The sequence below is a fragment of the Varanus komodoensis genome, unplaced genomic scaffold (genome assembly GCF_004798865.1).
Source record: "Varanus komodoensis strain SLA01 unplaced genomic scaffold, ASM479886v1 scaffold34_3, whole genome shotgun sequence".
NCBI lineage: Eukaryota > Metazoa > Chordata > Lepidosauria > Squamata > Varanidae > Varanus > Varanus komodoensis.
In genome coordinates, this window is record NW_025335855.1 from 1185995 (window position 1) to 1201470 (window position 15476).

At 62.2% G+C, this 15476-nt stretch overlaps 1 protein-coding gene across 3 annotated transcripts; it reads left to right on the plus strand.

Annotated features, from left to right (window-relative positions):
* The first annotated feature begins 1640 nt into the window (after positions 1-1640).
* HMGCS2 (3-hydroxy-3-methylglutaryl-CoA synthase 2) lies at positions 1641-14639 on the plus strand. Of its 3 annotated transcripts, XM_044439379.1 has the most exons (11): positions 1641-1771; positions 4158-4236; positions 4390-4615; positions 6516-6641; positions 8491-8655; positions 9851-10019; positions 11124-11294; positions 11985-12091; positions 12560-12685; positions 13320-13461; positions 14378-14639. In XM_044439379.1, the coding sequence occupies exons 1-10, from the start codon at positions 1668-1670 to the stop codon at positions 13424-13426; spliced, it is 1380 nt and encodes a 459-aa protein (XP_044295314.1). In that variant the 5' UTR covers positions 1641-1667; the 3' UTR covers positions 13427-13461; positions 14378-14639. The 3 variants fall into 3 exon arrangements, with proteins under 3 accessions (XP_044295314.1, XP_044295312.1, XP_044295313.1); XM_044439377.1 differs by having other exon boundaries at positions 4158-4615; XM_044439378.1 differs by having other exon boundaries at positions 4158-4615; positions 14485-14639.
* The last annotated feature ends 837 nt before the right edge of the window (positions 14640-15476 follow it).

A 15476-nucleotide genomic window follows, 5' to 3' on the forward strand; every position in this document is an offset into this window, starting at 1 on the left:
TCCTCGCACTCGTCACCGTCGCCCAGATGCCCCCTGCTGTTCTGAGGGCTGCATCCATGCAGGTCCCCTTTCTTCAGCACACCTCAGACACGAGGGGCCTTAGGGTGCTACCTCTGCACCTCGCGGCATCAGCGTGAAGTCAGCCATGGCCTGAAGGACGAGCTATTTCATTCCCTCTAAATGTTCCTCTGCTTGGAAAAAATCTTACAAAAGACCCGGAATTTGAAGCTGAGGCTTTGTGCCCTTGAGGCCTCCCCTGTGAGCAGTCAGTGGGGCTCAGGGCTCTTTGTGTCCGTTCCACAACAACCTGGCTAGCAGCTAGAGCGAAATGGGCCAAAAAACAACTTCGTTAAACACTCCCAGCCCAGCTTGCCATTGCCGATACCCCAAAAGTCGCCTTCATTTTTGAGGCTGGCTAGGGGGGTTTAGGAGAGGTGTTTCAGCATCAGCCCTACTGCTGCATCTCTAGCACAGCTGCCATAGAAACGGCTTCAATGGCGTTCTGCACATGGATTGCTGCTTTTCCTAGCTGTGTGCTTAGCCAAGAAAAGCGCAGCTGAACGAGCAAGTTTAGGCGGTATGTTTGCTGCATCCTCTCCTACTCTGAGCAGCTGCCGCTGGCATGAATTGCCTGCTAGGGCAGGGTCAGGTTGGGCGAGGTGCAGGCCCCAGGTGATGTCCAAGGCCAATCCCAAGGGCATTTCGGGACCGTTCCCGCAGCCGTCACGGTTTCCCCTGGCGCGCACGGGGCTGAGACGGAGCTGCCGAAGCGCGGAAGGGAGGCGCTGAGTGAGCGCAGCGTGCCACGGCTGCACGGTGCGGCATCAAAGGGTCCCGGGCGGTGCCTGCCGGCTTCCCAGCGCCTGCCCTCCAGCCACCGCTCCAGCTGCTCCGTGGCTCCAGCCCTCCAGCAATGCGGAAGGCAAGTGGGGCATAGAGTCGAGCTGGACAGAGACCCGCTGGGGCTTCACGAGCAATGGCCATAGCAACCTGCAGGCTCCCTGGAGACCGGGTGACCCCTTTACCCTCCGGGGCTGAGCTGGCACCCCTGCGGGGCTGAGGCGCCTGAAGCCTTTTGGGGGCCTGGAATGCTGGCCAGGTCTGGGTGGTCCTCAGAAGTGCGTGCGCATTCACACTAGATGAGCAGAGGTGCAGGGCATGGATGGGGGAGGTGGTGCTGGTGAAGGGGGGGTTTGCTTCACCCTTCCCTGCGTGCCATGTCCCTCAGTTTAAATCCCACCTGCTTGGGTGCCGCTTGCTTACCTGGGAAAGCATCCCGGCGCCATGCAGAGGGAATCCACCTTGCGGCGGACTGGAGTTACGCAAGGGAGAAGGAAGGGGTGTAGGGGGAATGCAGCAGGCCTTCACGGGAAAGGAGCCCACGGGGGCCAGCGGGAGGGAGAAGCGGGAGGGCGTGGGAGGCAGCGATGGCCAGTGCTTTGAGTCAGCTGATGCGGCAGGAAAGCAGCCCAGGCCTTCTCCGTCCGTCTGCTGGCTGTGACCTTTGGTTGCGCAACCGTGAAGTAGACGTTACTGGCTGCCCTGATAAGGCCAGGATGGACGTAGCTGGGCTTCGGGGGCGGGGGGGCAGGGAACATCCTTAAAAGCCGTGGGCCGGGGAGGCACATGCTCCGGAGCCTAGCCTGACTGCCCAGCAAGCCGTGAACATGTTCCGGCTCCTCAGCCACACCAAGCGCTGCTTGCAGGCGCAGCGGGTGCTGCAGCGGCCGCTCCGGCCAGTCCAGCTTCCGGTGATGGTGCAGCAGAGCAGGTGAGCAGCTTTGCGGGGCCGGAGCATCCTCTCTTCTCGTGCCTTAGCTTGGCTTGGCTTCCCGCCTAGAAGCCCTGGCAAGAGAATTGCACTCTAGTCAGCGTGCGTCCTGGAGTCAGGGTGGACATTTCCTGTAGGTCACCCCAAATCCTTGGAAATGGGGGAGGTGCCCTCCTAAACCCCTTTCTGATAACCACACCTTTGCCTCTCTCTGCATGCCATGGCGTCGAACTCCAGGGTGGTTTTGCTTAATACCTGCAGAGCCCACTCCTGTGTTTTGTGGTTCCCTAATTCATGGGATGCTGGTCCATGTCAGTGCAAATGCAGGACAACGTTGTTCTGCTCAGCCGCGTTTTTCCAGGCGATGCGCAATATGAACACCACACCGGAGACCAGGCTGGCAGCCTGGGGAGCCCCTTGCTCCACAGCTGCGCGTGAGCGTCACGGGCACAGCCACGTCGCTGTGGCACTTTGGGGCACCTGGATGCATCGCAGCCCCAGGAGCCCTGGCCTCGCTTCGTCTGCACATACTCGCGCTTGAGGCTCTCCCTGTAAGAAGGCATGAGGCATATTCACAACCTGTCGCACCCCCGCCTGCCAGGCACGCCAGGGAGCTAGCCCTGGCGCCAGGTTTTCCACTCCAGAGGAGCACGCGTGCAAATGCTGACTGCAGAGGGTCCGCATGTCCCACCTGCGTTTTGCAGGCACAGCCCCCGTCCGAGGCGAAGTTCCGCCACGCCTGCTTATAGGTTGCCCTGGCAGAATCCAGGCGGGTTTAGCTCTTCGACCTGATGTTTTCCCGCACAAGCGTTCCTCCACGGAGGAAAAATGCTAAGTCCAGGCTGGCCTTACAACAGGTTATTACAAAAACCCGGGACATTGATATGCCATTTTTCCTTACAAAACGAACTCGGCGTGGCTTTCAAAATGTTCATAAAAAACATGAATCACAGTACAACCCGCCCAAATTACTAAAATCACTTTTGGGTTCATGAAACCAAGAGCAAAGGAATAAAAAGGGAAACAGAATGGTTAAACTATGAATTGTGTGGGGTCTGTGTTAAGGGGTAACAATGAGAATCTAGTTTTTAAAAACATTTGTCCTTTGGACCTGACAGCCTAGCTCTGTCCAGCGCTGTTGACCTTGCACTAACGTGATCAGTGGCATCTGTATTAAACATTAACCTCCCGATAACACTTTATGAATAAGGATGGAATTTACGCATAGGAAGACACTGATGCTGGGGTTGTGATACGGAAAGGAAAGGCGATCAGTAAAGAGGCAGAGGCCGTCTAGAGTGTTCCTCAGAAGGCAGCTGGGGGACACGGGAAGGGCCGGTCCTAGGCGGAGGCCCGGCAGAGCCCGCCTCTGGGGCCAAAGCTGCTCCGTAGGCAGACCGAGCGTGAGACTTGGGTCTGGCAGGGGCCCCCCACCCTGGATGGCCTGCGCAGAGGCTTTGAGTGGGTTGCGAAGCAGTGGGGAGGTTGGACCCTCCTCGAAGGGGAAGCCAATGCAGGTCCTCATCCGAAGAGCACCGGGGGTGGGTCACCTCCCCCGAGAGCTTGGGCTTGTGGGGCAGCCTTCAGGTGTCATAAACGAAAATAATCGGGACTTTGGGCCAGGAAGGGAGCCGAGGCTGAAGCAGACCGGCCCCTACTAAGAGCTTCCGCGTGATCTGAAATGCCAAACCCGAGTCGCCCGGGAGTCACCAGTGCACGGCTGGCCCTTGCGTCACTGCCCAGGGCCAGTGACCCGGCGCGCCTCCCTGCCTCTGCCGGTATGTGTCCGGCCCTCCCTGAGGGTGGTGAGGGGGCAAAGCGCCAGCACGGAGCGTGGGCCTGCAGGGAGGGGGCTGCCAGCTGCCGGGAGAGGACCCTGTGCAGCCCCTCCCTCCCTCCCACCCCTGTGGATTTTTCTGCAGTAAGGAAAAGGGCAGGAGGAGCGGGGGGGGGGGAGGCGCAGGCAGGATGCAGGGGGAAGAGGCTTGTCCGGGCCCCGCAAAAGGCCCAGGCGTGAGCGAAGCGGGACGAGGGCGCAATGCAAAGCTCACCTGGAAACATCCCACACTATTCCACAAATAAGCCCCTGTAGGTGACAGGTGGCTGTGGAGCCTGTGCTTCATTGGCCACAGCTGACAGGCTGGCCTTAAAATGGGCTGAAACGGTCCTGCACAGGCCGCGGGGGGGGGGGGGGCTCTGAGCATCCCCTGCATCGTCTGAGCGAGGGAGATGCAGCTGCCCTGTGGTGCCTCTGCTGCTTGGCGGCCCTGTCCCAGGGAGCCTCCTTTTCAGCACATGTCCAGTCCTGCTTGCAGCCTCAGGGAGTAAAGATCCTCTTCGTTTGTGGACGGCGAAGACATTCATTCCCTCTCTGCTTCTCTTGCAGTTTCTGCTCAGCTTCGGTGCAGCCCCAAGCACAGACGGCCTCCTTGTGGCCCAAGGATGTGGGCATCCTTGCTCTGGAGGTATATTTCCCTTCCCAGTACGTGGACCAGGTTGAGCTGGAGAAATACGATGGGGTGGAGGCAGGAAAATACACGGTGGGGCTCGGCCAGAAGCAGATGGGCTTCTGCGCAGCCCACGAGGACATCAACTCCTTGTGCCTGACCGTCGTGCAGCGGCTGGTGGAGCGGAGCCAGCTCTCCTGGGGCTCCATTGGCCGGCTGGAGGTTGGCACAGAGACGATCATTGACAAGTCGAAGGCTGTCAAGACGGTGCTGATGCAGCTCTTTGAAGACTCGGGGAACACGGACGTGGAGGGCATCGACACCACCAACGCCTGCTACGGGGGCACCGCCTCCCTCTTCAACGCCGCCGACTGGGTGGAGTCCAGCTCCTGGGACGGTAAGCGGCGCCCGTCCCACCAGGGCCTGGCCCGGTGGCTCTCGTGGCCGGGCCGTCCAGGGAGCGGCACAAGTGCGCAGGTTCTCCGGGGCCACCGGCGCCAGTGCCCTGTCGGCCTGCTGCTGCGCGTGCGGAGCGAGGGCCGAGGCGAAGCCGTGCCCTCAGGAGCGAAAGGCTCCACTGCAGCACTGGGGCAGGCCAGGCGCTGCCCAGTGGGCCGCGCTGTTTCTCTGCTGCATCTCCAGCAGCCGGGCCCAGGAGGCAACGACTGCCGGGCAGCCAGCTGAGCTGCCGCAGAGCCCTCCTGTGCACCCCGGGGCTCGCCGTCGCAGAAAGGAGCGGCTGCGTGCGTGAGGGCCACCTGCCGCCCCAGCACTGCTGCTTGCGCCCGGCAGAGACGGCCTCCGCCGCCTGGGCCGATGACCGTCCCGCACGCAGAGCGTCGCAGAGCCTCGCGCGGCAGCCCGCCGCCCCCCGGCCCTCTGGGCAGCTTTCGGTCCCCTGCGGAGGGGCCTCCCGGGGCACAGCGGGAGCAGCCGCCTGCCCTGCCGGCCAGCGACGTCCCTCCTGCGAGCCAGGGCCCCGGCTGCAGAGCCCCTCGAGCGAGCCCTGGCGCCGCTCCTCTGCCGCCCCACTTCCTCCCTGTGAAGAGCGGCATCCCGGCCTGCCCAGGGGCTTATCAGCCTTCTGCCGGGCCAGATGGTGGGCGGCCTGGCGCACTCCCTCTGCCGCTCTGGCCACCCAGCACCCGGCACTGTCGGCCGGAGCTGGCTGAGTCCCGCTCCTCTCTTCTGTTGCATTCTGAGCCGTGTTTTTATGCATCTGTTTTTATGCTCTGTTTTATTCAAGGGTTTTTAAAAAAATAAAAACTATGTTTTATTATTGCTAGTTACCTTGAGTAACGTTTTTGGTGAAAGGACAGGATACAAATCCAGTCCATCACTCCATCAGTCTAAGCAGTGGTGGGTGCAGCCCCCCCCCCCCAGAGCTACTGGAGGGTCCCCTCAAGGCACCGACCTGCTTGCTCCCCGTAGTGGCATTTGGGGGCAAATACCCCTGCTGGGCACCCTGGGGTGGGCAGCACCCCGTGGGCTTGCGCACAGAAAGTGCACGCGATCCAGGAGAAGCCCTTGCGCTCTGCTGGCCGCGTCCAGCGGCAGGCGATGCGCATCCGTGTGCAGGGAAGCGCCCGGCCCGGCCTCTCACGGCCCGCCTTCCTGGGCTCGGGCGGCAAGGCGTGGAGCCTCAGTGCCACCAGAGCCGTCCGGGGACCTTCTTGCACGTAGAGACAGGAAAGCGCACGCCCGGTGTGCAGCGCTGCCGCTGAGTGGGGGGCAGACACAGTGGCCGCGGGGGGGGGGCAGAAGCTGTGGCCCCTCCGTCCCTGAAGGCGCAGGTGTGGGGACCCCTCGGGTGCCCCGGCCATCCTCATCTGTTTGCTCAGGCTGTACCGCATGGGGTGGGTGTTCAAGGAGGGGTGCAGGTCCCCCTCTGGGTGTATGTCCCTAACCACAGAGTTCCGCCCCACAGACTGCCGCTTCCTTGGAAGGCCTGTAAGGGGAGGACCTCCCCCCACACCACAGCTTGGCTGGCTGCAGGAGCCTGGAGCTGCCCTCAGACACCCCTGGAGGGCCGGGCTGGGCAAGACTGCCTGGGGCCATGCAGGCTGCACCCCCCCCCCCTTCCTCCACCTCTGCACTGGCTGGATTGTCAGCTCCTTGGGGCAGGGAAGCTTCTGTGTGAGCATTTGCTTGTAAAGCTCTGTAAAGTCCTATGTAGATGTTCGGGTGGCTGGTCGCTCACAACTCGCTGTCCCTGGCCAGGAAACCAGGACACGGCCCCAGTGAGAGTGGCTTGGGTTGGCCTCCTCACCTGGGCCCTTTCCCTGTTTGCACACCAGGACGCTACGCCGTGGTGGTTTGTGGCGACATCGCGGTCTACGCCACCGGGAATGCGAGGCCAACGGGTGGAGCAGGAGCTGTCGCTATGCTGGTTGGACCCGATGCCCCCCTGGCTTTGGAGAGAGGTCGGTACGAAAGCCTGTCCTCCGGGCCGTAAGCCGTTTGCTGTCCTTGACTGAACCGTGGCATCAGGTGGGATGGTAGTATGAGAACCCATGAGAAGAGGAAAGGACAGGACGGGACGGGACGGGAGGAGAGGAGAGGAGAGGAGAGGAGAGGAGAGGGGTGCTTGGGCTGAAGGGACTGCTGCAACTTGACTTCTGCCTCAGCGTGAGCACTGGGGCCCGTCGCGCTCACGGTGCCAGCATCTCGAGAAGGCCAGGCAGTGCAGACGGCTGTGGCAGGGCTGCTGATGGGGTTCAGGGGAGGCGACGGGGATGATCCAGGGACTGGATCCTTTGAGGAGAGATGGAAAGAACTGGGCATGTTTAGCCTCAGGAAGGCAAGACTGGGGAGAGGTGGGAAAGCACTCTGCGCGTGCTTGAAAGGCTGCCACACGGAGGAAGGCCAGGACCGCTTCTGATAAGCGCAAAGTGCAGGATGCAGAATGATGGGCTCAAGTTGCAGGGAGCTGGAGTCCAGCCAGATATCAGGAAAATGTTCCTGGCTGTTAGAGCACTGCGACGATGGAGCCTGTGGCCTCGGGAGGGGAGCGCTTCTCCACCCTGGACAGCCATCTGAGAGGGATGGTTTAACTGGGAGTCCTGCACTGAGCGGGAGGTTGGGCCCGATGGCCTTCTGGCCCCTTCTGACTCGACTATTCTGTGATTCGATGAAGCCCATTTTGTGGCTTTGCTTTATTGCAAATGCAAAAGAAATCAGGCTACTCAGTGGCAGAATTCCATCGCGCGTCATGTGCCCTGCGATGTGTACAGCAGGCGCATTACACATGCGTGAATGCATGCGTTGAGAGTTGCTGGGCCGGACTGTGCCTCACAAAAGTCTCGCTCGCAGGGAAAACACAGCTGCGCTGCTCTGCGGAGGCCCTTCTCCCACCGACAGCAGCAGCAGCAGAGTGGCCAGCTTTCGATCCAAGACACTGGGCCACAGAGGCCAAGCTTGAGAGCGTGTCCTCCAGCTTCTCTTCTCCCCCAACTCGCTCACACAGCAGCAGCAGCGGCTTTGGTCTCTACCCCAGCTGAGTTTAGGAGGAGTCAGGGCTGGCTTCCCTTGGACATGGGTGGCTTCTGGACAAGGCTGGGGTTGGCTCAGGGCTTGTCTTCGGGGGATGAACAACCAGCCCCCACACGTCCGGGCAGCGCCGGTGTCTGTGCCAGGCCAGGCAGCCTGGGCTAGTTTGCAGAACCACCCGCCATGCACCCCTCCCGCTTCCCCCACCCCGGTCTCCCAGCCGATGCGCCACAGTCCAGTGTGGCAGGCCCCACCTCGCCCCCCTTGCTCGCTGCCATTGGGACCCCTCTGTGCTTTGTTTGGTTTGCTTTCCCCGAGCGCCACAGGCCACCCGTGGCGGCCGCTCCGCCCATGCCCAGTCGCCACTTCGGGGCGAGCCGTCCCCAGCTCTTCCCCTTCCAAAAAGGGACAGGCAGCCCCGTCCATCATGTCCCCCGATCACGCAAGGTTTCTCCCTGCTCTTGAACCCTTGCTTGGTTCCACCCGTTTTGCCTCGGAAACCTGGCCCTGTTCCATCCTCTTCCTCCTGCGGTCAGGCAGCTGGGCTCCAAGAAGCCTCCCGCCCGGCTGCTGGATGAACCTGCCGCTCCAGCCCAGCGTGAGAGGCTGGCGGGCCTTGCCTGCGGAGCAAGAGCCCAGTGCCAGGCGGAAGCGTGTCGGCAAGGATTTTTTTGCAGTCCGCTCTCGGGTGAGGCGGCACAGTGCCGAACGGCCGGGGATGCGCCTGCCCCTCGCTACTGCGAGCGCTCCCTGGCACGCCCCGTGCCTGTTTCTCCCCCCCAGGTCTCCGAGGGACACACATGGAGCACGTGTATGACTTCTACAAGCCGGACTTGGCCTCGGAGTACCCTGTGGTGGACGGGCAGCTCTCCATCCAGTGCTACTTCCGAGCCCTGGACCGCTGCTATGCCACCTACCGCAAGAAGATCGAGAGCCAGTGGCAGAAAGGTCTGTGCGCCCGGGGAGCCGTCGGCTGCGCCTGCTTTGCATCAGCCCTGCCCTCTGGGGGGCCCATTTCCACCCCCACGGAAATGGAGATGGGCCGTATTTGCACCTGTGTGAGATTCTGTTCTGGGGGCGTGGAGTGGGGCTCTCAGATGACGCTCGGCCTTGAACCTCCCCCCCACCCCCCAGCAAAGAGGGCTGACTCTCCTGTCCACCCGGATAGTATTTGTTACAGGGAATTGTCCGTCTTGCAGGTCTGAATGCCGCCAGGTCTTTAGGGACTTTTGTATTGTATTTTTCCTCCCACTCACACCCTCCTCTTTCCCCCCTCACTTTGTCCTTGCCTCCCACTCCTTCTGCTGGAACCTTCTCAGGACAAACCTTCCCACAGTTCGAGACACGGAAGTGCCCGTAAAGATGCTCCGCACGGGTTCTCCTGCAGCTCCCCGTCACCATCGCTTTCGACCAGCCACATTTTAAATGTTCCTAGGTGTTTCTTTGCCCCTACATTTGTTCCTATATTTGGAGAGACACGGAAGGGCAGAACAGCCTGTGTCCTCCTTCCTTGTGGGGCCATTTAGGCTTCCGACCCAAAGGGGAGACACAGGGTCCTTTCTTTGCACCCCAGCAAGCCTCGGGAGGTGTCCTCCCCTCCTGTCCTTAGGCCAGGACCAGCGGCATCTCCTCAGAGTCCCTGGTTGGTAGATGTCGTAAATGCCTGGAGCACCCTCGCTTGAATCCGGAAGGGAGCTCGCTCGCGTGAGCTCCCAGGTTCGGGCTTGTGAGCTCCCTCCTTGGCTGACGTGCCATTCGTGTGGTGGGTCTGTGTGAGACGCGCTCCCCGAGTGCCGGACCGGCACGCGGCGAGCTCCAGCGTGAGTGGGCAGCCGTTCGTCCTGCCCCGGCTTCGCCGGCTCCATGATCCTTCCGTTGCCGGGCGGGGAGCTGTGGGGGCCGAGGGCACACCTTGCAGTGGTCTTCCCATGGGGCCTTGGCTCAGCGGGCCCGCTGTAGGCTCCCCCTTCCTGGAGAGGCGCACACTCAGCACTCTTGGGGAGAGGGGGCCCCGAGGGTGGCGCAGGCGGGTGGTGATGGAGGAGGCCAGTCCCTGCACTCACGGCCTCCCTGTTCTCTCTCCCTCCCGGGGCACGGCTGCCGCGCACTCCCTGCGATCTCGACCTGGCAAACCGGGAGGCAGCTGGGGTAAGCAGGCCCTGCAGCCTGCAGGACTTCCAGTTCATGATCTTCCACACGCCCTTCTGCAAGCTGGTCCAGAAGTCGCTGGCCCGCATGCTGCTCAACGACTTCCTCGCCTCTCCCCAGCGCGACACCGAGAGCGGACTCTACGAAGGCCTGCAGGGCTTCAGGTCAGCCGAGGCGCCTTGCCGCCGGGGCCCCACAGTGGCCCAGCCAGCCCGGCGCTCCCTTTCCACGAGCCGCACGGCGTGGCCAGGCACACGCCTAGGACGCCGGGGGGCGCGGCGTGCAGATCGCCCGACTCCCGAGGTGCCCGGCAACTCCGGCAGGCACTTCCGGCCCCGCTGCCCTGTGGCTGCGAGTGGCAGGGCAGCGAGGGCCTCACCAGCTGTCCCCGGTGCCGCCAGGCCTGGAGCCGCCGGGCACACTGCGTCCGACGTGGCCCGGCTGGTCCGGGTTCGGGCGGCCGGCTATGCCAGGGCGGCTAGGGAGCCCCGCTGCAAGCCGCACCCTGCCGAGGCGGGGGAGAGGGCCGGGGCAGACGCCACGCTCAGGTGCGGCCCCCTCTGAGGCGGCGGGGCTTCAGTTGCTGTGTGAACACAGGCAGGGCCCGGGGGGGGGCACTCGCAGAAGCCCCCATTTGGGCAGGCCAGCCGGCCCCTTTAGATCAAACCCTTGTCCCCGCCTGCCTGGGGGTTCCCTCTGGCTTTGCCACTTCCACAGGTGCCCTCACTCAGGGTAGATGCAAAACTGAGGGACAGGTGGGGCTTCTTGGCCCCCCCAAGCCCCTCCCCTGGGGACCCTGTGTGGACGGAGGGTGGCCTGAAGGGCTGTCCCTCAACATGCGCATTTATAGGTTCTCGGGAACTTTAGGGGGATCATGCCTTGGGAAGGTGAAGCCCGGCCAGGGCTGCAAGGCACCCCCAAACTCCCTGCGGGCCCTGTGGCCGGGAGAGCCTCACGCACAGCAGGCCACAAAGCTGCTGCCTTTTCAGCTTCACATTTGGGAGGCAGGGGAAGCACGTGTGGCCGTAGGATCCTGGGGCCCGGCGGGTGCTGAGCTGAGCTGAGCTGAGCTGGCCGGCCAGCTGTGGATAATGCAGAGGCGCCCCGTCAAGGGGCCACACCTGGCTGGCACTCAGCGCTGGCGCGGCACAGCAGGCGCCTCGGGGCCCCCGCAAGAGAGCGAGCCTGCGGGACGGCACCTGCGCGGGCCGTGCTGCGGGTGACGGTCCACCGCAGGCGCAGACCTGACCGGGCCCTTCCCCCCTCAGTGATGTGAAGCTGGAGGAAACCTACGCCAGCAAGGAGGTGGACAAGGCTTTCCAGAAGGCCAGCCAGGAGCTGTTCCGGCAGAAGACGCAGCCCTCCCTTTTCCTGTCTGCCCGCAACGGCAACATGTACACGCCATCCGTGTACGGCTGCCTCGCATCCCTCCTGGCACAGTAAGTGGCGCACTCCCCGCCAAGCCCCGTCCGCGCAGGGAGGCGCCCCCAGGTGGCTCCCCCTGTGCAGGTGCTGCAGCGCCTGGGCACGCCTCCCGCAGCCACGCACTGGCCTTCGCCCGTGAGCCGCCCTGGCGCTTCTCTGGGGAAGATGCGACCCCGAGCTCGTGTGCGGGTTCCCGCTCCAGCACACCACGTATTGACAGTTCCGCTGGGACAAAACGGTGAAGCCTCGGCCGTTCGCGCTCAGTGGGAGTTCGCTGGACGGCGGAGGCTCCCTTCTGAGCAAACATCTGAATGTCCACCCCGAATGCCGAACTGCAGCACAATCCCAAGGCCAACAAGCCACCTTTCGAGGGCTGCGGGCGACCCAGCAGCACCCCTCTGGCTTCGTGGCTGGGTGTCCCTGTGAGTCGGCATGAAAAGCGGCACACTCGGGGACGGGCCACCTGGGGAGGGCAAAGCGGCAAGCCAGTGCCCCCAAGGCCCTGGCAGCCTGGCCGCCCTGCAGCTCCTTTGCATCATGGCCACTGAACGCCTGGGGCGATGCACAGGCCCCTGGCGGCTCAGCGCATCGCGCGCACCGAGCCGTCTCCGCAGATCCCCGTGCCAAGGAGCGCAGGCGCTGGCGGACGACCCCTCCCTCCTCACCAGGCGGGCCCACTGAAGGGTGGCTCTGTGCTCCCACAGGCATTCTGCCCAGCAGCTGGCCGGCTCCAGAATCGGGGTGTTCTCCTATGGCTCGGGGCTGGCGGCCAGCATGTTCTCCCTGAAGGTGTCCCAAAATTCCGCCCCAGGTGAGTCCCACCTTCTTGCAGAGCTCCCTTTCCCCCTCTTCCTAAGTAGTTTGCTCTGTGGGGAATCCCAGGACCCCTGAGGCTGCTTGCGGAGCCACGGGAGTGCTGCATCTCGGATGCGTTGGTTCTCACACTCCCTTGGGGCAGAGAAGCCTGAGATCAGACTCGGCCCGCATGTTGGGGGTGGCGACTGCGGCTGGAGGGGGGCCTGACCTACTCCCTGCCTCCGTGGTGTGGGGCAGCCTTGTGCGCTTCAGGAGCCGGAGGGAGGCCCAGACCTTCTCTGGAGGGAGCTCCCGGGGCGCTGCATTCGGCCCCTCTCCAGGAGGGCACCTGGAGGGCAGGCGGGCCCTCCGAGTGCTGCCCGGGCTGTGCACGCCCGAGGTGGGGCAGGGGCACCCGGCAGAGCACTGGGCGGGGGGGGGGGCTGGCCCTTCTCATGGGGGCGGATGCGTCTCTCCCACCCAGGCTCTCCTCTGGAAAAACTCGTCTCAAGCCTTTCCGACCTGGGGGCCCGGCTGGACTCGCGGAAGCGTGTTCCCCCCGAGGAGTTTGCGGAGATCATGCAAGTCAGAGAGGACACGCACCACCTGGGTCAGCACGGCTGGACCACCTGCCACGGGCTGGGGAGGAGGCGTCAGGGCGGGCTGCCAGGGTGGTAGACCAGCCCCCGGGACACACAGGCCGTTCGGGGTTTGTGGGTGGCCTGCATGGGACCCGCTGTGGCACGCCCCACCCTGCCCAAACGCTCCAGGTGGCCGGGAGATCCGTCCGGGGTGGGGGCTCCTTGCGAGGTGCAAGTGGGGCCGGATCGTCTGGCAGGCACGGCACAAAGGGCTCCCGGCTGCCCGAGCCACCCGGAGTCACTGGTTACACCTTGCAGGCAGAGCAGCACTCGGTGGGAGAGTTGGGGACACAGTGCCCTCCCTCTCGCGTGCCCTTCCTCTGCCGTGGCTGCTGGTCCCGCTCACTGGGTAGCTCCACGGGGCTCCAGGATGACCCTGCCCGGGCCTGGAACACGTCCGTGACCGGGAGCGAACACGGGGAGCTCCCCTGGGTGTTGCAAAGGGAATCGCCATTGTCCGGAGCCGCGTGAGGCCTCGGCCCTCTCCCATCACGGAATGCCAGAGGGAAGCCGGGGTGCCTGGCCGTGGCCCAGAGGCCTCGGGGGTGGCCGCCCCTGCACTGCTTCTGCGCGCTTAGGCGCCTCTCGCTCCCCCGTTTGCAGTGAACCATACGCCGCACGGGGCCAAGGAGGACCTCTTCCCGGGAACCTGGTACATAGAGCAAGTGGACGAGAAGAGCCGCAGGAAGTACACGCGGCGGCCCCTCTAGGAGAGAGCGGAGCTGCTACCCACCGGCCACTCCCGGTAAGTCAGAGTCCTGGGCGTGAGGATTCCCCGAGGACCCCCGATTGCTAGCTAACACTCATGGCATGATCTTACGGGACCGGAGAGGGTCGCCCGGTTCCCTGGAAGAGCCGGTCGGTGGCCTGCGCCTCGTTTGTGTCCCCCCGGATCCTCCGTGCCTCGTGGGCAGCGGCCGAAGCAATGGCACCGTCACTGCCCCTTCGCGGCTGGCTGCTGGGTTCCCGTTGCACTACTGTTTCCTTTTTTCTTTTTAAATAAGTTTTATTTGAAATTATAATCCTAAAAAAACAAAACTGCAAACAACATCCATCATCAAAAACATCGAGCCCACTGGGTCAGCCCCCACACCCTTCTTTTTCCACTTATGATAACTTTAAAAACACATTTAAATCTATGCGAAGTCCCATTCTCTAGCCAATAATAAAAAGAGTCCCAAGTTTGATAGAAGTCAGTATCTTCTTTCTCCTTCAATGATAAAGTCAATCTATCCATTTCTGCACAGCCCAGGATCTTTTTTAGAATCAGTTCGTTGGTGGGTAATTCTTCACTTTTCCAGTGTTGAGCAAATGCAATCCTCGCCGCGGTGATTGCATGCAAAATCAAATACATTTCTTGTTTACTAGTGTCCTCCGGTATAATGCCTAATAAAAAAAACTTCAGGTTTAAAAGCTAAGGATTTTTGTAACATTTCCTCCAGCCATTTATGTATTTTAATCCATTACTTTTTCACGTTATCGCAAGTCCACCACATATGATAAAAAGTACCCAATTTATGTTTACATTTCCAACATCCATTTGACATATTTGGAAACATCTTAGCTAATCTATTTGGCGACAGATACCATCTATAAAACATTGTATACAAGTTTTCTTTATACGAAGTTGCTAATGTTACCTTGATATTTCTCTCCCACAGCTTTTGCCACTTTTCTAATGCGATATTATATCCAAAATTTTGTTGCATGACTGTTTCTGCCCATGTTTGCTCACGAGGAACTCTCCCATCCCTGCCTTTGCCCCCAGGGCTTGTGCAACCTGTGGATTTGCGTGCAGTGCACCCGCGGCTGCCGCCTCCCACGTCCGCTTTGCTGGAAACATCGGCTGCTTCTCTGAGCACTTCTGTACACTTTGCTGGGTTGGGAAAGTTTGTTTGAGCACAACACGTATTTTGACACCAATGGACGAGGTGTGTTTCTATTTCTCCGAGGTGGGAGAAGGGGAGGCCCGAGGGGGGGCTTCTGACGCCTCCACCCAGGAAGATCCTGGAGCGGCAGAGCCCCTGGAACGCCAGGCCCGCTCGTGTGGCCGTGCTAGCTCTGTCCTCCAGCGCACGTTCCCGCCTCTCCTGGCTCTGTGTGGCCCTTCATTTGTGGCGGCCAATGAATCCGTTCCCAGCTGCCCTGGAAATGTGGCAGCAGCCCAGTAGGTCTAAAACCTGCGACAAGCAGGCAGGCAGGCAGCTGCAGCTGAAGCCTCGTGCGCAGAGCAGAAGCATGCTGCGACCTCTGGCGCTTTACTGCCACAGATACCCCTCAGTGGAGCAGAAGGAACAGGAATGGCGTCCGAAAGAAGCTCATCCAGGCCGAGGTGAACCTGAGCAGCCGCCCGCCGCCTCCCAGCAGCTGCCCACGCGAGCCACAGTTGCAGATTAGCGGAGCACATGTGCCAAGCACTCCCACACGGCCCACCGATGGCCCAAGTCATGCGCCTCCCATCTGGCGACGCCATTCCCACAAGGCCGCTCCCCGGCTGGCGCTGGCCGCCCTCCCAAGGCCGGGGCTTTCGGCGAGCTGGCGGCGGAAGCTTCAGCGTAGTTTGCATCCCCTTCCCCCCGGAAACTCAAGTTACCCCCCTGCACAGAGGACCCCAAAGGCAGTCAGGAGAGGCCCTCGACGCTCGAGTCTCTCAGAGCTGCCCTCTCTGGCTCTGGTTTGCGGAAGGAGCGGCACCCACGGGATGGCGGCCAAGGTCCGGCCGGGCCCTTCGAGGTCACGCAGCTGTGCTTGGCGCAGTGG

Bases quoted from the DNA above. Each gene is read 5' to 3' on its own strand.
- HMGCS2 (XM_044439377.1), top strand. From the start codon at position 1,668: ATGTTCCGGCTCCTCAGCCACACCAAGCGCTGCTTGCAGGCGCAGCGG. The intron at 6,642-8,490 runs GTCGGTACGAAA...TCTCCCCCCCAG, and splicing joins CCCCCTGGCTTTGGAGAGAG to GTCTCCGAGGGACACACATG. The intron at 11,295-11,984 runs GTAAGTGGCGCA...GTGCTCCCACAG, and splicing joins CTCGCATCCCTCCTGGCACA to GCATTCTGCCCAGCAGCTGG.